The 14,447-nt window shown below is 36.8% G+C and overlaps 1 protein-coding gene across 3 annotated transcripts; it reads right to left on the reverse strand.

Moving 5' to 3' along the window:
• Positions 1–36: 36 nt before the first annotated feature.
• LOC142607086 (trans-Golgi network-localized SYP41-interacting protein 1-like) lies at positions 37–9,076 on the reverse strand. 3 transcript variants are annotated; one of them, XM_075778501.1, is made up of 10 exons: positions 8,209–9,076; positions 7,463–8,109; positions 5,087–5,234; positions 4,902–5,005; positions 4,590–4,771; positions 3,531–3,601; positions 2,034–2,149; positions 1,853–1,944; positions 1,143–1,208; positions 37–658 (listed from the first exon to the last, which is right to left on the reverse strand). In XM_075778501.1, coding segments are annotated over exons 1-6 (1,095 nt in total). In that variant the 5' UTR covers positions 8,222–9,076; the 3' UTR covers positions 37–658; positions 1,143–1,208; positions 1,853–1,944; positions 2,034–2,149; positions 3,531–3,600. The 3 variants fall into 3 exon arrangements, with proteins under 3 accessions (XP_075634616.1, XP_075634614.1, XP_075634615.1); XM_075778499.1 differs by having other exon boundaries at positions 437–658; positions 2,034–2,171; XM_075778500.1 differs by having other exon boundaries at positions 437–658; positions 1,143–1,204; positions 2,034–2,171; positions 3,531–4,771.
• Positions 9,077–14,447: the final 5,371 nt, after the last annotated feature.

The following is a 14,447-nucleotide window of genomic DNA, read 5'->3' on the forward strand; positions in this document are numbered from 1 at the left end:
GGAAAAATACATTTTTCCCCCAATAGGAAGGTAGTGTTGGACAAATACAATTCTGCTCATGATACATAATTGTCCTTTACAATTGACAAAAAAAAAGGCACCCTAATATTCATGGTAACCAAACACAAAGAGGGCAAAAACCCCAAAAAAACAAGACAATAAAAAGAGAGGATATGAAGGTTGATGCTTCTCTAAATAGTTAGTACTTAGCACACAACAGGGATGCTATAATCATCCCTTCTTTCTAGTGAAGCTTCGCCGTTCAGCCTCTCTCTCTGCAACCAGAACACAGAACTCTAAACCAAGCACCTCATGTCATGTATGTCAAGATTCAGAGAGCTACTCAAGTTCACGGTATCCATGATCACTTCGATGGTTATATTGAGGCCTAAAATAGATAATACCCAGACAGCATTTGCAATCCTACATATGCTCTTCAAGACTAATGGAATTTTTATTAGATTTAATATTCTATTGCTCAAGTTTGCTCGCTTGATCCTCTACCATATCATCTTTGGCTTCAACATATTCACCAACCCAAATGAATCCATTACATCCGAGTATTAAGTCAACTCTGTACTGTTCTAGACGGTGGAAATGCTGCTTGTGGTTCCTCACTAGATAAGGAAGAACTGTGAGCAAATTGACCCCTCTCAAACTGTCATGAAAAAATTACGATCATTAACAGATAAAAGGCTATGAAACTGAACCAACCACAGACACAACAACGAAAAAGATGCCAGAAGGAGTTATTTGGCTTGATCAATGGAAAAAAAAAATACTGCTAGAGAACCTTTAGCTGCTTCAATTCATCTTGTGAGTAAATTGATGGGTCGCACACCTAGAGTTGCTCTAGAAGCAAAAACTCTAGCTCCAGAAATAAGAGTGAGGGATGGAATGCCGAATGCACTTGCTTTTTAAAATTTAGGAAACTGTATCTTATATTTAAACAAAATCTTTATTTCCTTGCACTACAAATTTCAACTATTAAGAAATTTAATAGATTGAACCTATCCCGAACTTTTTTTTGAGTTCCAACCGCTCTTGCTTCTTCTATGTAAAACAAGCTAGTTAAACAATTATTTCCTTCTTCACGTTCTACGTCTGAATGTAGAAGTTTATAAATTATGAAGAAGACAAACCTTGCCATACTTCTGACTTCTTGCTTGGAGTTGTAAGCCATCATACTGGATTCCATGGACTACTGCCTGGGAAAAGAAGTAAAATTGGTCAAAAAAGATTGATCATTAATTCATGCTTGCTGGAATAGGTCAATGATGAGAAGTGTGTAAGACATACATAAGCAGTTATAGAATAATTGAATTGTAGATGGATTCGGAACATCCTCTAAGTTGTTCTTTGAAGCACACATTAACTAACACCTTCTGAATTACATCATTAGATAGCATCTTCTAATGCCATTAGAAAACATCAAACATAGGATTGTTTACCTGGTGAGCATTGTTAACAGGGATATGAAATGTGCTATTAGAAGATGAGCTAACAATATATTTTATTAATTTTTTAAGCATAGGAAACAAAATATAAATACATCATATTAATACAAATCAAAGTGTTTGATATGATTAAGAGGAAATTTAGCTGAATGTAACTGACAAAGCATTCAGCGGAAGAAATCACAAACAATCGAGTGGTGACTATTCTACCTATATTTGGAAATGTAGCAAAGCAGTAATCCAATTCAAAAGCAAATTATTGACTAACAATAATTTAAGCTTAACCTAGTGCAAACTAGTTTGATATGACTGGTGCATTCATTCCTTCCTTCCTCTCAGATGCACATATTACTTGACATATAAAAGCCACTGGCACAGAAGAATAGGTATCTAACCATGCATAACAGATGCGCTCCAAGGATTTCTGAACTTGTGGTTCTTGGAAGAAAGAGACATCATGTACAGTGCGTGGACAATCAACGGCAATCTAACAAGAATGTCATTAGCAATTCATCAAAAATTGGGCAGAAGAGATTTATAATAATCGAGATAAGAATTCAATAGACACTAAAATACCTGGCGAAGCATATTGATCTCGTCATCTGATCTTTCTGTATCTGGAATGTCATAATAATGAGAAACACAGTCAAGATACTCAAGGCGCTTCCTTCTTAAAATTCCCTCCTTTCTATCTGAATTAGGTGGTGCATATCCCTGTTGTCAGTTCATTTTCAATTTCAAACAAGCAACAAAATTTATTTCAATAGGAAAATTCAGGGGACAAGCCAGATTAGCTTAGCCTCTGATCTCAGATGTGATTGTCCATCCAATGCATGCACTACGAATGAGACTTTTTGTTCCAAGCAATAATTACATGTCAACTTAAACCACATGGATTAAAAAAAGGAACAAAAACACATGTAAAGCTTGTGGATTTGAGTTAGTAATTTCTTCCAACTCAAGACTCAGCCCCATTAGATTAGGTTGGCCTCTGAACTTAAATGTGATGGTCCATCCAATAAATGCACTACAAAGAGCCTTTTTGTGATATAAGACATCTAAAACCACATTGGGTAAAAGGGAGAACAAGCAAATACATAAAGCCTGTGAAATCAGGTGGGTAATTTTTTCCTACTCAAGATTCAGTCCCACATAGACAAATAGAAAAAAAGGCAACACATGCTAAAAGTAAAAAAGGTAAACAATAAATCTAAAACATTCCAAATCTCACAATGTTTCCCCAATGTCACTCTTAAATGTGTCCACCAGTGTTTGCGTTAATGTGTTTATCAAGCTCACTGTCTCTTAAAAACTTTACTTAAGAAAGTAAATACCTAGCAGAAAAAAGAAAGTTCTTATAATGAATTATAGGGTAAAATACTATTTAACTCACTGAACTTTATCAAAAGTTTGTTTTAGGTCCCTAAACTTTAAAAACTTCTTTTGGTAAAGTTTAGGGACCAAGATAGTATTTTACCCTAGATTATATAACAACAACAAAGCCTTAGTCCCAAAACTATGGAGTGAGTTATTTGTGGTCAACAGACTAATCGGGATTCTTTACATGTATTCTTTTATGCCATTCTATCCAGTCAAAAATCATACTCTCAGTTGGAGCCATAATTAACAGGTCCTTTTTTACTACTACTAGCGGAAAGTTCTTCAAATAAATGATCTTCAACAAAATTAGATAAGGACAGAAGCATGATCAACAAAAGGTACCATCACATAAGAAATAAAGGAGCATTTACTAGCCAGATTATAAATTTATAAGGCAAAAACACCTACCACAAAAAAAAAAAACTTGATAAGGCAAAAGCAAGATCTAAACTTCTGTAACATAAGAACGAAGGGAGCATTTAATAGCCAATATTACCCTTTGTAAATTGTCATCTATGTAGCACTAACATAGATGACAATTTGAAAGCTTTCCACTGAAACCAATATCTCTAATTGTACACCAAGAAATATTTGATTATAAGTCCGACTAAGCAACTTTGAATTACAAGCCCAATATTTCCAGTCATCATGCTTTTTAAAACCTATAGCTAGTATTAGAGAACTCAAACTTACCAAAAGAAGCCTCCACACATCAGGGCGCATATAATCTGGTATTCCACTCCAAGCTAACTCACGCAACTTCTCTACAAAATGAAATTCAAAAAGGAAATGTTACAGCTCTCAAATTGTACTAAACATTAAAATTATGGAACTTCTAAGCCCCACAAGTGAGAGAGAGGGAAAATTAGAGAGATCCTAACCTCTATTTTTTTTTTTTGATAAATGATCCTAACCTCTATTAGAACCAAAATGAAATTTCTACAGGTAATTCGCTCAAAATCAAAAATCCAAAAAGAAGCATCCGCTTCCCAGAAAATTAAAATTTGAAATTTTAAGAAATCAAAGGCTACAAAAGAGGAGATGGTGGCAGTGTTATGAGTGCTCTAACACCTGTAAATTGTGCACAACAACAATAAACTCAAGCTCAAACATAGGCAACTCTACACTTTCAAATGTACAGTAACAAGGATGCCAACAAGAGTAACGTTAAGATAAAGAGGATGGCACTATCTATTAAGATAGGATTGTAAATGCCACAAAAACACAATATATCTTGTTCCATGATAAGATAAAATTTGTATTGGTATTGCATACTGTTATTGGACTAAATTATGTTCTTGCTGAATTTGTTATTAGAATAGAAAACCCTATGGGTGCAAATGGTTGTGCCTTAGACCTAGGTTACATGCACCTGTTATCATTCACAACTACTATCAATGTGGCAATTAGAGGGGAAAAAAATCCTGCAGCTTTTTAACATGCACGCCTGAGGGTAACATGATATGTTTTTACAAAATTGTGAATCCAAGAAGGATAGAAACATCACCACAACACAACAAGAAATCCAAACAATATCCATTAGGCACAACTAATTGGAAGAGAGAAAAGTCGCAAAGTTCAAAAATATATCAAAACGCAGCAAAATTTACATGCAATGGTATTTCATCTTAAGACTTAGCATCTCAACAACAGGAAGTCCCTTCATAATCTAAGATATGCACCCCAAAATATTCAACATTAGACATGAGAAGGAGGGAAAGAGAGAGAAGAGAAACTTAAAATCACAATAACTAATATGACTGTTGTCCCAGAAAGTGCTTTGTGAACTTCATAAGTCTTGCTGAATCTGTAGCTCTTGCACCCATGGCAGACTTCTGAACTTCTTTGGATGTATTTTCGATCTCTGAGGTTGACGTTTTTAACTTAATGACATTTGTGTTATTATTTGGCTTGCTAGTACTTTGGACTTCTTCCTACATTACGAGTAAAAGTCCAACTTATTAAATTCTCAATAAATAAACTTTTGTCCATCATGTGATTAAAAATGTTAATTTAAAAAGAAAAAAAGTGCACAAGAATGAGGAAAATGGATGTGACTATTACCTCAGCTGCCTTGGCCAAGCGATCACTTGAGCCAGCTTCATTGTATGAGAGGCTCCTTTCATACTCTGGAGTCCGTTCTTGTACGCTTGATTCATCTAGTGGGTCTGATCTCCTAGTCAGTAATACGTCAATTACCTGAGCTTTCTAAACTGAATATTTGGTTGAAGATGAGATAGAATGCAAACCTTTGTCCTCATCGCTTCCCTCATTGTTGATCAAACGTTCAGATTCCACATCAACATTAATTGCGAGATGCTCAGCTGAACCCTTTCGCACAGTTCGTGCAACGGTGGCTGGCAGGACAGGACATTTTGAAGTCTGCCCAAGTGAGCCCTGCATAAGGCAGGCAATCCCTTTATACACGCATCTTCTTTATTATTTGGAAAGAAAAATTTTGAGTCACCCAACAGCAAGTCTACCCAAATTGTGTTACGTATCATTACTCCTTTGCCTGAACTACATCTTTCTTTTTTTAATATCCAACTTAAGTTTTGAAATTCATTAGGGAAGAGAGAACAAGAAAAAGGATTGAAGAAAGCTTTAACTTTTCCAATGAAGAGTTTTAACAATTAGGTTGGTCACATAGATCACCAAAAAACGAAACTCTGTAGGCAGTACAGATATAAGTATAGAATATATTAATCGATATATGTATATATATATAAAACCGAAGCCTCTTACGCTCTTATAATTTTTCTCTTCAGCACAATATTAAAAAAAAAAAACAAACACGAAAAAAAATTCTAAAACCAAAAATAAAAACATAAACACAAAATAAAATTTTTTTAAGACCCGATAAACTGCTCTGCCATTCCCCCACATGCAGCTCTCTGCCTTCTTCTTCCTCTGCCTTCTCCTTCCTCCAAAACGGAGACCCACGCTCTGCCGTTCCCCCACACGCAAAACGCAGCTCAACGGCTCCACCTTCAGTCCAAAACGCAGGCCACCATCAGTCCTTCTCTCCCACAACTCAACGGCTCCACCTTCTCCGGCACCACCCTTCTCCAGCTCTACATTTGTCGGCGCTACCCATCTCTCACTCACAACAGTTTTCCCCCCTCTCTCACCCTCAGTTCTTGTCTCCCACAACCCTGTCGACACCTGGGTTTCTACCACTGGGTTTGTTGTTGGGTTCTACCCCTATCGAATTTTTATTTTTATTTTTGGTAGCTAATTTGAGTTTGGGGTGAGTTTGTAGAGAAATTCGAGTTTGGTTTTGAGAATATCTGCATATACATGGCTGAAATTAGAGAAGCCCCAACACCCCAAGGCAGAACAACCCCACTTGAGGGTGTGGCTGAAGAGAACAGAATCCTAACCCTTCATCCTCAAAGTGTTTGACAAAATTCCTGAGCCCCAACGCTTCCTTTCCTCTTTCTCTTTTGTCTTAATTTAAGTTTTTTTTTTTTGCAGAGTTTCCACGTCTTCTTCTTCTTCCAAGTTTGGGTTTGAGAATATCTGCTTATTCATGGCTGCATTTTTTATTAACATTCAGTTTGTATTTTCTATCAAAAAAAATTCTATTTGGTTGTCGAAGGAAATCAAGTTCAAATTAGAATCTCAAATAAATTACTTTGTCGGCGAAAGAAAGCAAAAATATTTAAATTTTTACAACATTATTAGATTGCATGCATGGGATCTCTTACGGTCATTCTCTCAAAATTTTACACTGAACTACTAACACATGTGGTGACTCTTGACAACATCATATGCATTGAGAATTGACTTTTTGAAAATATGTAACAAATTTTTGGAGAAAATACACCATTGTCTAATCCTTTAAGCAAATATGGATTCTAATTTAAAAGTGGTTTACACATTCCAATCATTTTAAAAGGGTGTTGATAATTTTTCTTTAAATTACTGGGATTGTTTTTCTAATTGAAGGGGTTGCCAATATTTCCTAGAGGTATGAAAGGTTTGATTTTGCATCGACAAAAAGTAGATAACTCAATTCAGTTATGATCCTGCTTTCATACAGGAAATGAGGACAAGAAGGCAAACATCTCATGAGTTTCACATACACAGTTGCAGAACCAGTTCCAGAACCAGTTCATAAACCATAGAAATATAGACTATGTAAATGGACAAATGTCTATGTACAATGATAGATTTGCTTATTCACCATAAGTTGAGTAATGTTCAACTAGCATTGATAACACCTACTCTTCTAAGTTTATAAAATTTTACATGTATTACTTTTGTGATCTTTTGAAATTACGTTGTTTTAGGTTTCTACAAGTTTTGTGCTTATTTTTATTTTTATGTGAACTTTTATTTTGAATAAATTTTTTTTATTTTTATATATTTTCAAGTCAATACCTTAAACAAAATAAATATATTTAATTTTTATTTACCTATCCCATGCATCGCACGGGTTAGTGACTAGTTAAGCTAATTTGTCTAACTGGAACATCTTCAAGACCTGAACCTAAGGTCATTTGAGATCCAAAAACCAACACAGTTTGCTTACTATTTATCCGTGAAAACTTTGTTCAGAGAAACAAAAATATCATGCATGAAGAAAATTATATTAAAAAATCATGTAATTCAATAATTACCGCATCTTTAATTTCAGATATCTCGGACCCTGTAGGCAATGAGGGAGCTTCAAAGATGCTACTTTCCTGACCAATCTCTGTCTGAGCACTCCTATCCTGAAGTGAGTCTTCAAGAACTTTAACTTTGATTGACAATTCATCTACAACCTTTTGGCTTGCAAGAAACTTTGTACCAAGCTCCTGAGTTTTTGATTTTGAATTTTCCAATTCCAAAGGCATGGTCACAACCTGCTTTTCTAATACTGACAGATGTCCCTTGACACCAGCAGATTTTTGGTCAAACAATTCACCTCCTAAAATACCTATAATTTTCTCCAAACCAAAAGTGAGCTCAGACAGTTCATCCTTCACTTTTTTGGAATCTTGTCTGTCCCTGACAAGTTTCTCAACTTCCTCCTTCAGATGCTCAATTTCCAGAATCTGTGTCGTAATTGTTGATTGCAGCTCTTCTTTGTCATGAGATAATAACCTCACTTGCTGCTGTAACTCAGTAACAGTATCAATAATGTAAAAGAGCTTCTTTACATGAGCAGAATTATGGGGCACCAGGTCTCCAACTTCTGACTTTGCCATAGGGATTTCAATCCCTCCAACTTTGTCAAGGAGTGTTTTCACTTGGGATGCTGACAGAAGGGAGTCTTCTGCCTCTGAAACGGCAAATATGAACAAAGAAGTCAGAAGAAAATTGACAAAATAATAACATCCAAAATAGATTTGTGCAGCAAGATCCCATCAAAGATGTTTACCTTTTTCTTTCATTAGCAAAGTATTGGACAGTGAGGAAATTTCTGCCTCTCTTTCCTTTAACTTGTCCTCTTTGGAATGAGAATCATTTAGTTTAAGCCTCAGCTCACTGCATGAAGTTTGCAATTCTTCTACCTCACTCTCTAGCTTGGAAACTCTATCTTGGTTTAGATCCCTTTCTTCAATAGCATTTTCAAGACTTGTTATACTTTGTTTCAATTTATTTTGCAATTCTTCAACTGTAGCGGCTGCCACATTACATGTGCTCTCAAACTGTTTAAGTGTTTAACCAGAGATTGAAATTTTCTAGTTGCCAATAACAACTTATTTGCAGCATCAACATATTTGTTGCCATCAAGTCTTTGTTGCTGCTCAACTGTGGCATCTCCATCAGTCTCTCTCATTTCTAAAGACAAAGAATGGTTCAACTTCTCAAGCTCAGGAACAGAGATAAGTTCCAATAGATTGTTCTTCACTTCATTCTGCAGTTCTCTCGTAGCATCAGTACAAGCAGACAACAAAGTCGCAACATCATTTTCTAACATGGCTATAGTGGTCTCCTGTTCCTATTGAATCATTTCCAGATTCTTTGATTTTTGTTTCAAAGATTCAATGTGCTCAAGTACAAATACTGCACCATCCTGTGTTTCCTGTAATTTTCTCAACAAACCTGCGATACACTCATCTATAAAAGATGAAAAACCTTCGACTTTATCATAAATAATTTTGTTTCTTGACTGGAACCCTTCCACAGTCTTTCTAAAATGTGAAGAAATATTGTCACCATCTGCAGCACTCACCCAGCTGATATTGATTTCAACATCAACAATATTGTTGAGGCTATTTGAGAAAGATTTCATAACATTTGAATCATCCTGGAATAAATAAACAAGCCAATTAGAGAAAATATGGAAAAGATTTAATAGGAGAAAGAGAAAAGCTTTAGATTCATTCTGCATTCTTAAATAGAAAAAGAGAGCATGTTAGCAATTATGAGAGATCCACAACCACTAATAAATAACCAAAAAATTGGCAACTGTCATCTGTTTTCAAAAGCAAACAAGTGATCCACTTGAGCATTCATATACCAAACCAGTGGTATATTTTTTTCCATTGACAATTCTAGTTATAATTGAAAATGCCTTGTCAATGCTAACAATTCTGATTTAAAGACCCAGACTGATTGGCTAATCGAAGTTGATGCGCTCAAAACGATTATATAGGTGAAGGTAATTACCAGTAACAGAATCAAGTACAGAAAAGGCAAAATCTAAACACACACATATATGGAGATCTACCAAAATAGCATGCACAACCCCCCCCCCCCCCCCAAAATTCATTCAACAAGAAAAATTTTGATGCATACACTGGTGCAGGACAACCATAACAAAATTGAAATAACAATAAAATAAAGGGATATGACCTAGGAGTCAGCACCTAGGTCTTGCTTGGAGTCAGCACCAAGCGGGGAAACCACTAGGAGTCAGCACCTAGAGTAGACCTGGAGTCAGCACCAAAACCAAAGAAAAGACCAAACGGCCATTTTTTTTTCATTCATCAAAATATCAACTATCTCCTCAAGGGGTACAATAGGTTGCTTATAAAGGATTGCTAAACCCTAGTTCTAATTGGCTAGGAAACCCTAATTGCCTTATTACAGAAATAACCTTGCTTCTAAATTAAAATACTAATAGCCCAATAAACTAATAGAACCTAAAACATAAAAATACAAATGACTTGCAAACATAAATAATATTAAATAATAATTTTCTTGCATCTTCCGCGTCATTCTCCTCTGGTTGGAGAAAACTCGACCTCGAGTTCTAAAGCATTGAAGGATTAGGATGCTGACAAGTAACACTTGTTTCCAGTCTGGAATCACCTTAGGGAGCATAGAGAAAAGAAAAACCTTGAATTCCACTGTGTCGAGTTTTCTCCAACCAGAGGAGAATGATGATGGAGACGCAAGAAAATTTTTATTTAGTATTATTTATGTTTGCAAGTCAATTTTATTTTTATGTTTTAGGTCTTAGTAGTTTATTAGGCTATTAATATTTTAATTTGGAAGCAAGGTTATTCTCGTAATAAGGCAATTAGGGTTTTCTAGCCAATTAAAATTAGGGTTTAGTAATCCTTTATAAGAAACCTATTGTACTCCTTGAAGAGACAGTTGATATTTTGATGAATGAAAAAAAAAAGACCATTTGGTCTTTCTTTGGTCTAGTGCTGACTCTAGGTCTACCCTAGGTGCTGACTCTTAGTGGTTTCCTCGCTTGGTGCTGACTCCAAGCAAGGTCTAGGTACTGACTCCTAGGTCATATCCTTTATTTTTCCGTTGTTTTCAGTTTTGTTTTGATTGTCCTGCGTTAATTTTGGTATCAGAGCAAACACCGATCTGTTTGAAGCATCATCACAGTCCATCCAGAACTAGTAAAATATCACCCAAAAAAAACTACATCCCTGGTCAGGTTCTTTAAAGAAGTTTCTTCGCACGCCACCACCCATTGGAAAGCCAACGCTGCCATCCCTCGTCTGTCAGATCGCACCACAGTGAACCCCACCACCATACTCTTCTTGATATTGAGCCACGATGACCCTCAATTGCCCAGCACCATGCCTCCACAATCCCTCCATAAATTAGCGATTCCTTCCCAAAGGTAACAAAAACTAGCCTTTTATTTAATTTAAAAAAACCCAGCACCCTATTTTCTGTTCATACTCTTCAGTCTTCACGATCATTTTTAATTTGCAACCCCATTGTTTTCTCACTAAGAACAACTTGACCCGACCCATCTGAAATAAAGAAATCAAATTGAAACCCATTAAACTACCTAACTCAGCCGAAACAACAAACTCATTGTACACAGTCACACAAGCCAATGACCGGACCCATTTCATTAACAAGACCCCAAGCCCAGCTTTATACCCAAACCCTTAGCTCCAGTTTAAAATAAAAAATTGAAAGCCCGAGCTTCACTAGCCCAATTGCCACACAAAAAAAAAAAAAAAAAAAAAAAAAAAAAAAAAAAAAAAAAAAAACCCGGATGGCTTTTAACCAAACCAGTTACTAGCCTTTTTTTTTAAAAGAAGAGTCAACCCATTTTTTTTAACAAGCCCCCAACCCACCTTTTACAACATCAGTTTTCTTTATAAAAAAAAAATCTTTTTGCCCAGTTAACTATGGCAATATCTAAAGCACCTTATTTTGATGGTTGTAAAACTAATCCACGAGATTTTGTCTATTGGATGAATGGGATGAAGCAATTTTTTGAGCAAGCAAATTGGGCAGATAACAAAAAGGTTAGGTATGCAAAGTTGAAGTTAAGAGGTGGAGCACAAATGTTTTGGGAGAAGCTTGAATATTTCCGCTATCTAAACTATGAACCTACCATTAGTGTGTGGGAAGATATGAAAGAAAAGCTTTGTGATGAGTATCACCATACTTTCGAGCTAAGTATCTACCTCAATCTCTGTGTGGTACTTTTCTAGTTGAAGCAAATACGATGAATTCTCATTCCATTTCATGTCCTCAGTGCACTTTTGAACAATCTATCAAGGAATTAAAGGTGTTATCTAAAAAGCTCATGAAAAATGTTCAAGACATGATTGCTCAGATGAAGCAAATGAAGACTCAAACTGATTCAATAAGGAAATCAAGGATAATTGATCCCAATGAAATTATTGCTGCCCGCATATAAGACAACATTAATGATGATATCTTGGTCGTGGAGAATCCTCAAGCAACACCAAAGCCTAATGTTGCCACGAACGTACATGCCGCGACAAGTGTTGCTTTAACACGCATGTAAGGAAATGAATCTATTGAAGAGCAGCAAGGTGAAGAGATGGTTTCTACAAAGAGTATTATGTTAAAGGGTGCACATGATGTGATATTGGAAGTTAATGAATCTACTTTTGATCAGCCTTCCATGGTGCATGAAGACAAACAGTTTGCTAAAGTGGGGAAAGTGAATAACATAGTGCTTCCAATGGTTCAAGATAAGATTATGTTGATTCCACACATTGATTTTGTTATTCTAGAAGAGTTTGACACGGTGGAATTCAAGGTTTTTCTTTTTCTATGCTCCCTAAGGTGATTCCAAACTGGAAACAAGTGTTACTTGTCAACATCCTAATCCTTCAATGCTTTAGAACTTGAGGTCGAGTTTTCTCTAACCAGAGGAGAATGACGCGGAAGATGCAAGAAAATTGTTATTTAATATTATTTATGTTTGCAAGTCAATTGTATTTTTATGTTTTAGGTCCTATTAGTTTATTGGGCTATTAGTATTTTAATTTGAAAGCAATGTTATTTCCGTAATAAGGCAATTAGGGTTTCCTAGCCAATTAGAAGTAGAGTTTAGCAATCCTTTATAAGCAACCTATTGTACTCCTTGAGGAGATAGTTGATATTTTGATGAATGAAAAAATGGCCGTTTGGTCTTTTCTTTGGTTTGGTGCTGACTCCAGGTCTACCTTAGGTGCTGACTCCTAGTGGTTTCCCCGCTTGGTGCTGACTCCAATCAAGGCCTAGGTGCTGACTCCTAAGTCATATCCCTTTATTTCATTGTTGTTTCAATTTTGTTCTAGTTGTCCTGCGTCATACACACACATGCTCATATATAGGTTACCTCCATGACATGGTGACTTTGCAGCTCTTCTAAATCCACTTCTACGAAATGGGTCCTTATGTTTTTAAGAATGAGATCCATTATGTGACCCCATGTCCAACCCTAGAGCTTCCATTATACATCAATTAATTGTGAGATGCTCAATAAAATACTGCGGCCTTTGAGTAAAGTAGATAGGCCAGATCATTTCAAGATTAAGAAACAACTAATAGAACAACAAACAAAATCATTGATTCTTTAGAAAAACATTACAACAACAGAATTGAGATGCTAAAGCAACAACTATAGAAAGTATCTTCTTATCAGTAATTACACAAACAACCCATGCATCTTAAACCTTCTACCTAGTTCTTACAATGAAAGGAACAGCTATCTGAAGCATTATATAGGTAAAATATCTTAATATTGGACACAATCATTCCACTTATAGATATCAAGTAATAAGCTTTCTACCAAAACTGACTAACTCCAAACACTTTAACTGATAGAAAATATCGAGTGAAAACACTTCAACTAACTAACTCCAAACACTTCAACTCCAAGAGGTATCGAGTCACCTATAGACACAACGTATATCTAACTACTCAATGACCTTTTGGTTTCCGCCCATATGCCCTCATAGGTTTCATCTTACCTATTTCATCAGACACAACAGCTTAATTAAATGAACATATTCAATAAAATGCACAGTACAATTAGCTCAAGAAGATGGGAAGTGTAGACGAATTACATACCGTCACCAGTCCCGCAATCAGGAGCGTGCGCAGGAGGGCATCGCGATCTCCACAAACCTTCCACCAGCTCAATGTCCTCACCCAGTATCTGCTCAATCTGTACAGCCTCTTCGTGGGGGGTTGGAGGTGAAGGTCCCTTGGTTAGCTCCACATGCACTAGAGGTGGGGTGGGCATGCCTGGTATGGGGACAAATATGCATCCACCATCATGGGCAGATCCACTAAACACTAGGGGCGACATACAGGGGGACTGTCGGGGGGCCTCGTACTCCTGCCTAGCACCACGGGACACAGTGTGGGTTGGAACAGTGTCGTCATGACTGGCGGTATGGGATGGCCCAGCAGCATCATGAGATGTGCATCGCGATGTCCCGGTGCCGTCGTCAAACAATACCTAATCACCCTGAAGCCATGATTCTTTTGCACCCGACTAATCCCCTTCCTCGTAGATGGGTTCCGGCTCAATCACACATCCGAGACCAGCTTGACCACCTCCATGACATCCACGCCCTCGAGACCCACCACTTCGCCCACCGCGACCCGGGGCCTATGTACCAATGTCGGATGCTTCCGCGAGCGCATCCGCCAATTTAAGTAGGCCCAGCTCATCGACAACATCTAGTGTCAGCTTAAGGCCATTGTACATGTCGGAACCTCGTCGCACCTCTGTAGAGACCTAAACGTCGATCGAACCTGCAAAACAACAACGTCATAAAAGTAGGAACGCAGGTATGAACGCAGCTTTAAGCTATTATGGGTACCATAGATGATGTTACAAATAACAAAACTACCTTCTGAGCCAAAATAAATTAGAAGGTCCAAAATGAAATAACTTTAAATGTAAAATGTCAAAACTGTACTCAATCGCGAAGCCAG

Source organism: Castanea sativa, chromosome 8, assembly GCF_040712315.1.
Source record: "Castanea sativa cultivar Marrone di Chiusa Pesio chromosome 8, ASM4071231v1".
NCBI classification, from domain to species: Eukaryota; Viridiplantae; Streptophyta; class Magnoliopsida; order Fagales; family Fagaceae; genus Castanea; species Castanea sativa.

Coding starts and splice junctions, on each gene's coding strand:
- LOC142607086 (XM_075778501.1), bottom strand. Junction 5,235..7,462: donor TATCTGAAATTAAAGATGCG/GTAATTATTGAA, acceptor TGCCTTATGCAG/GGCTCACTTGGGCAGACTTC. Junction 4,772..4,901: donor GCTTGGCCAAGGCAGCTGAG/GTAATAGTCACA, acceptor CTCGTAATGTAG/GAAGAAGTCCAAAGTACTAG.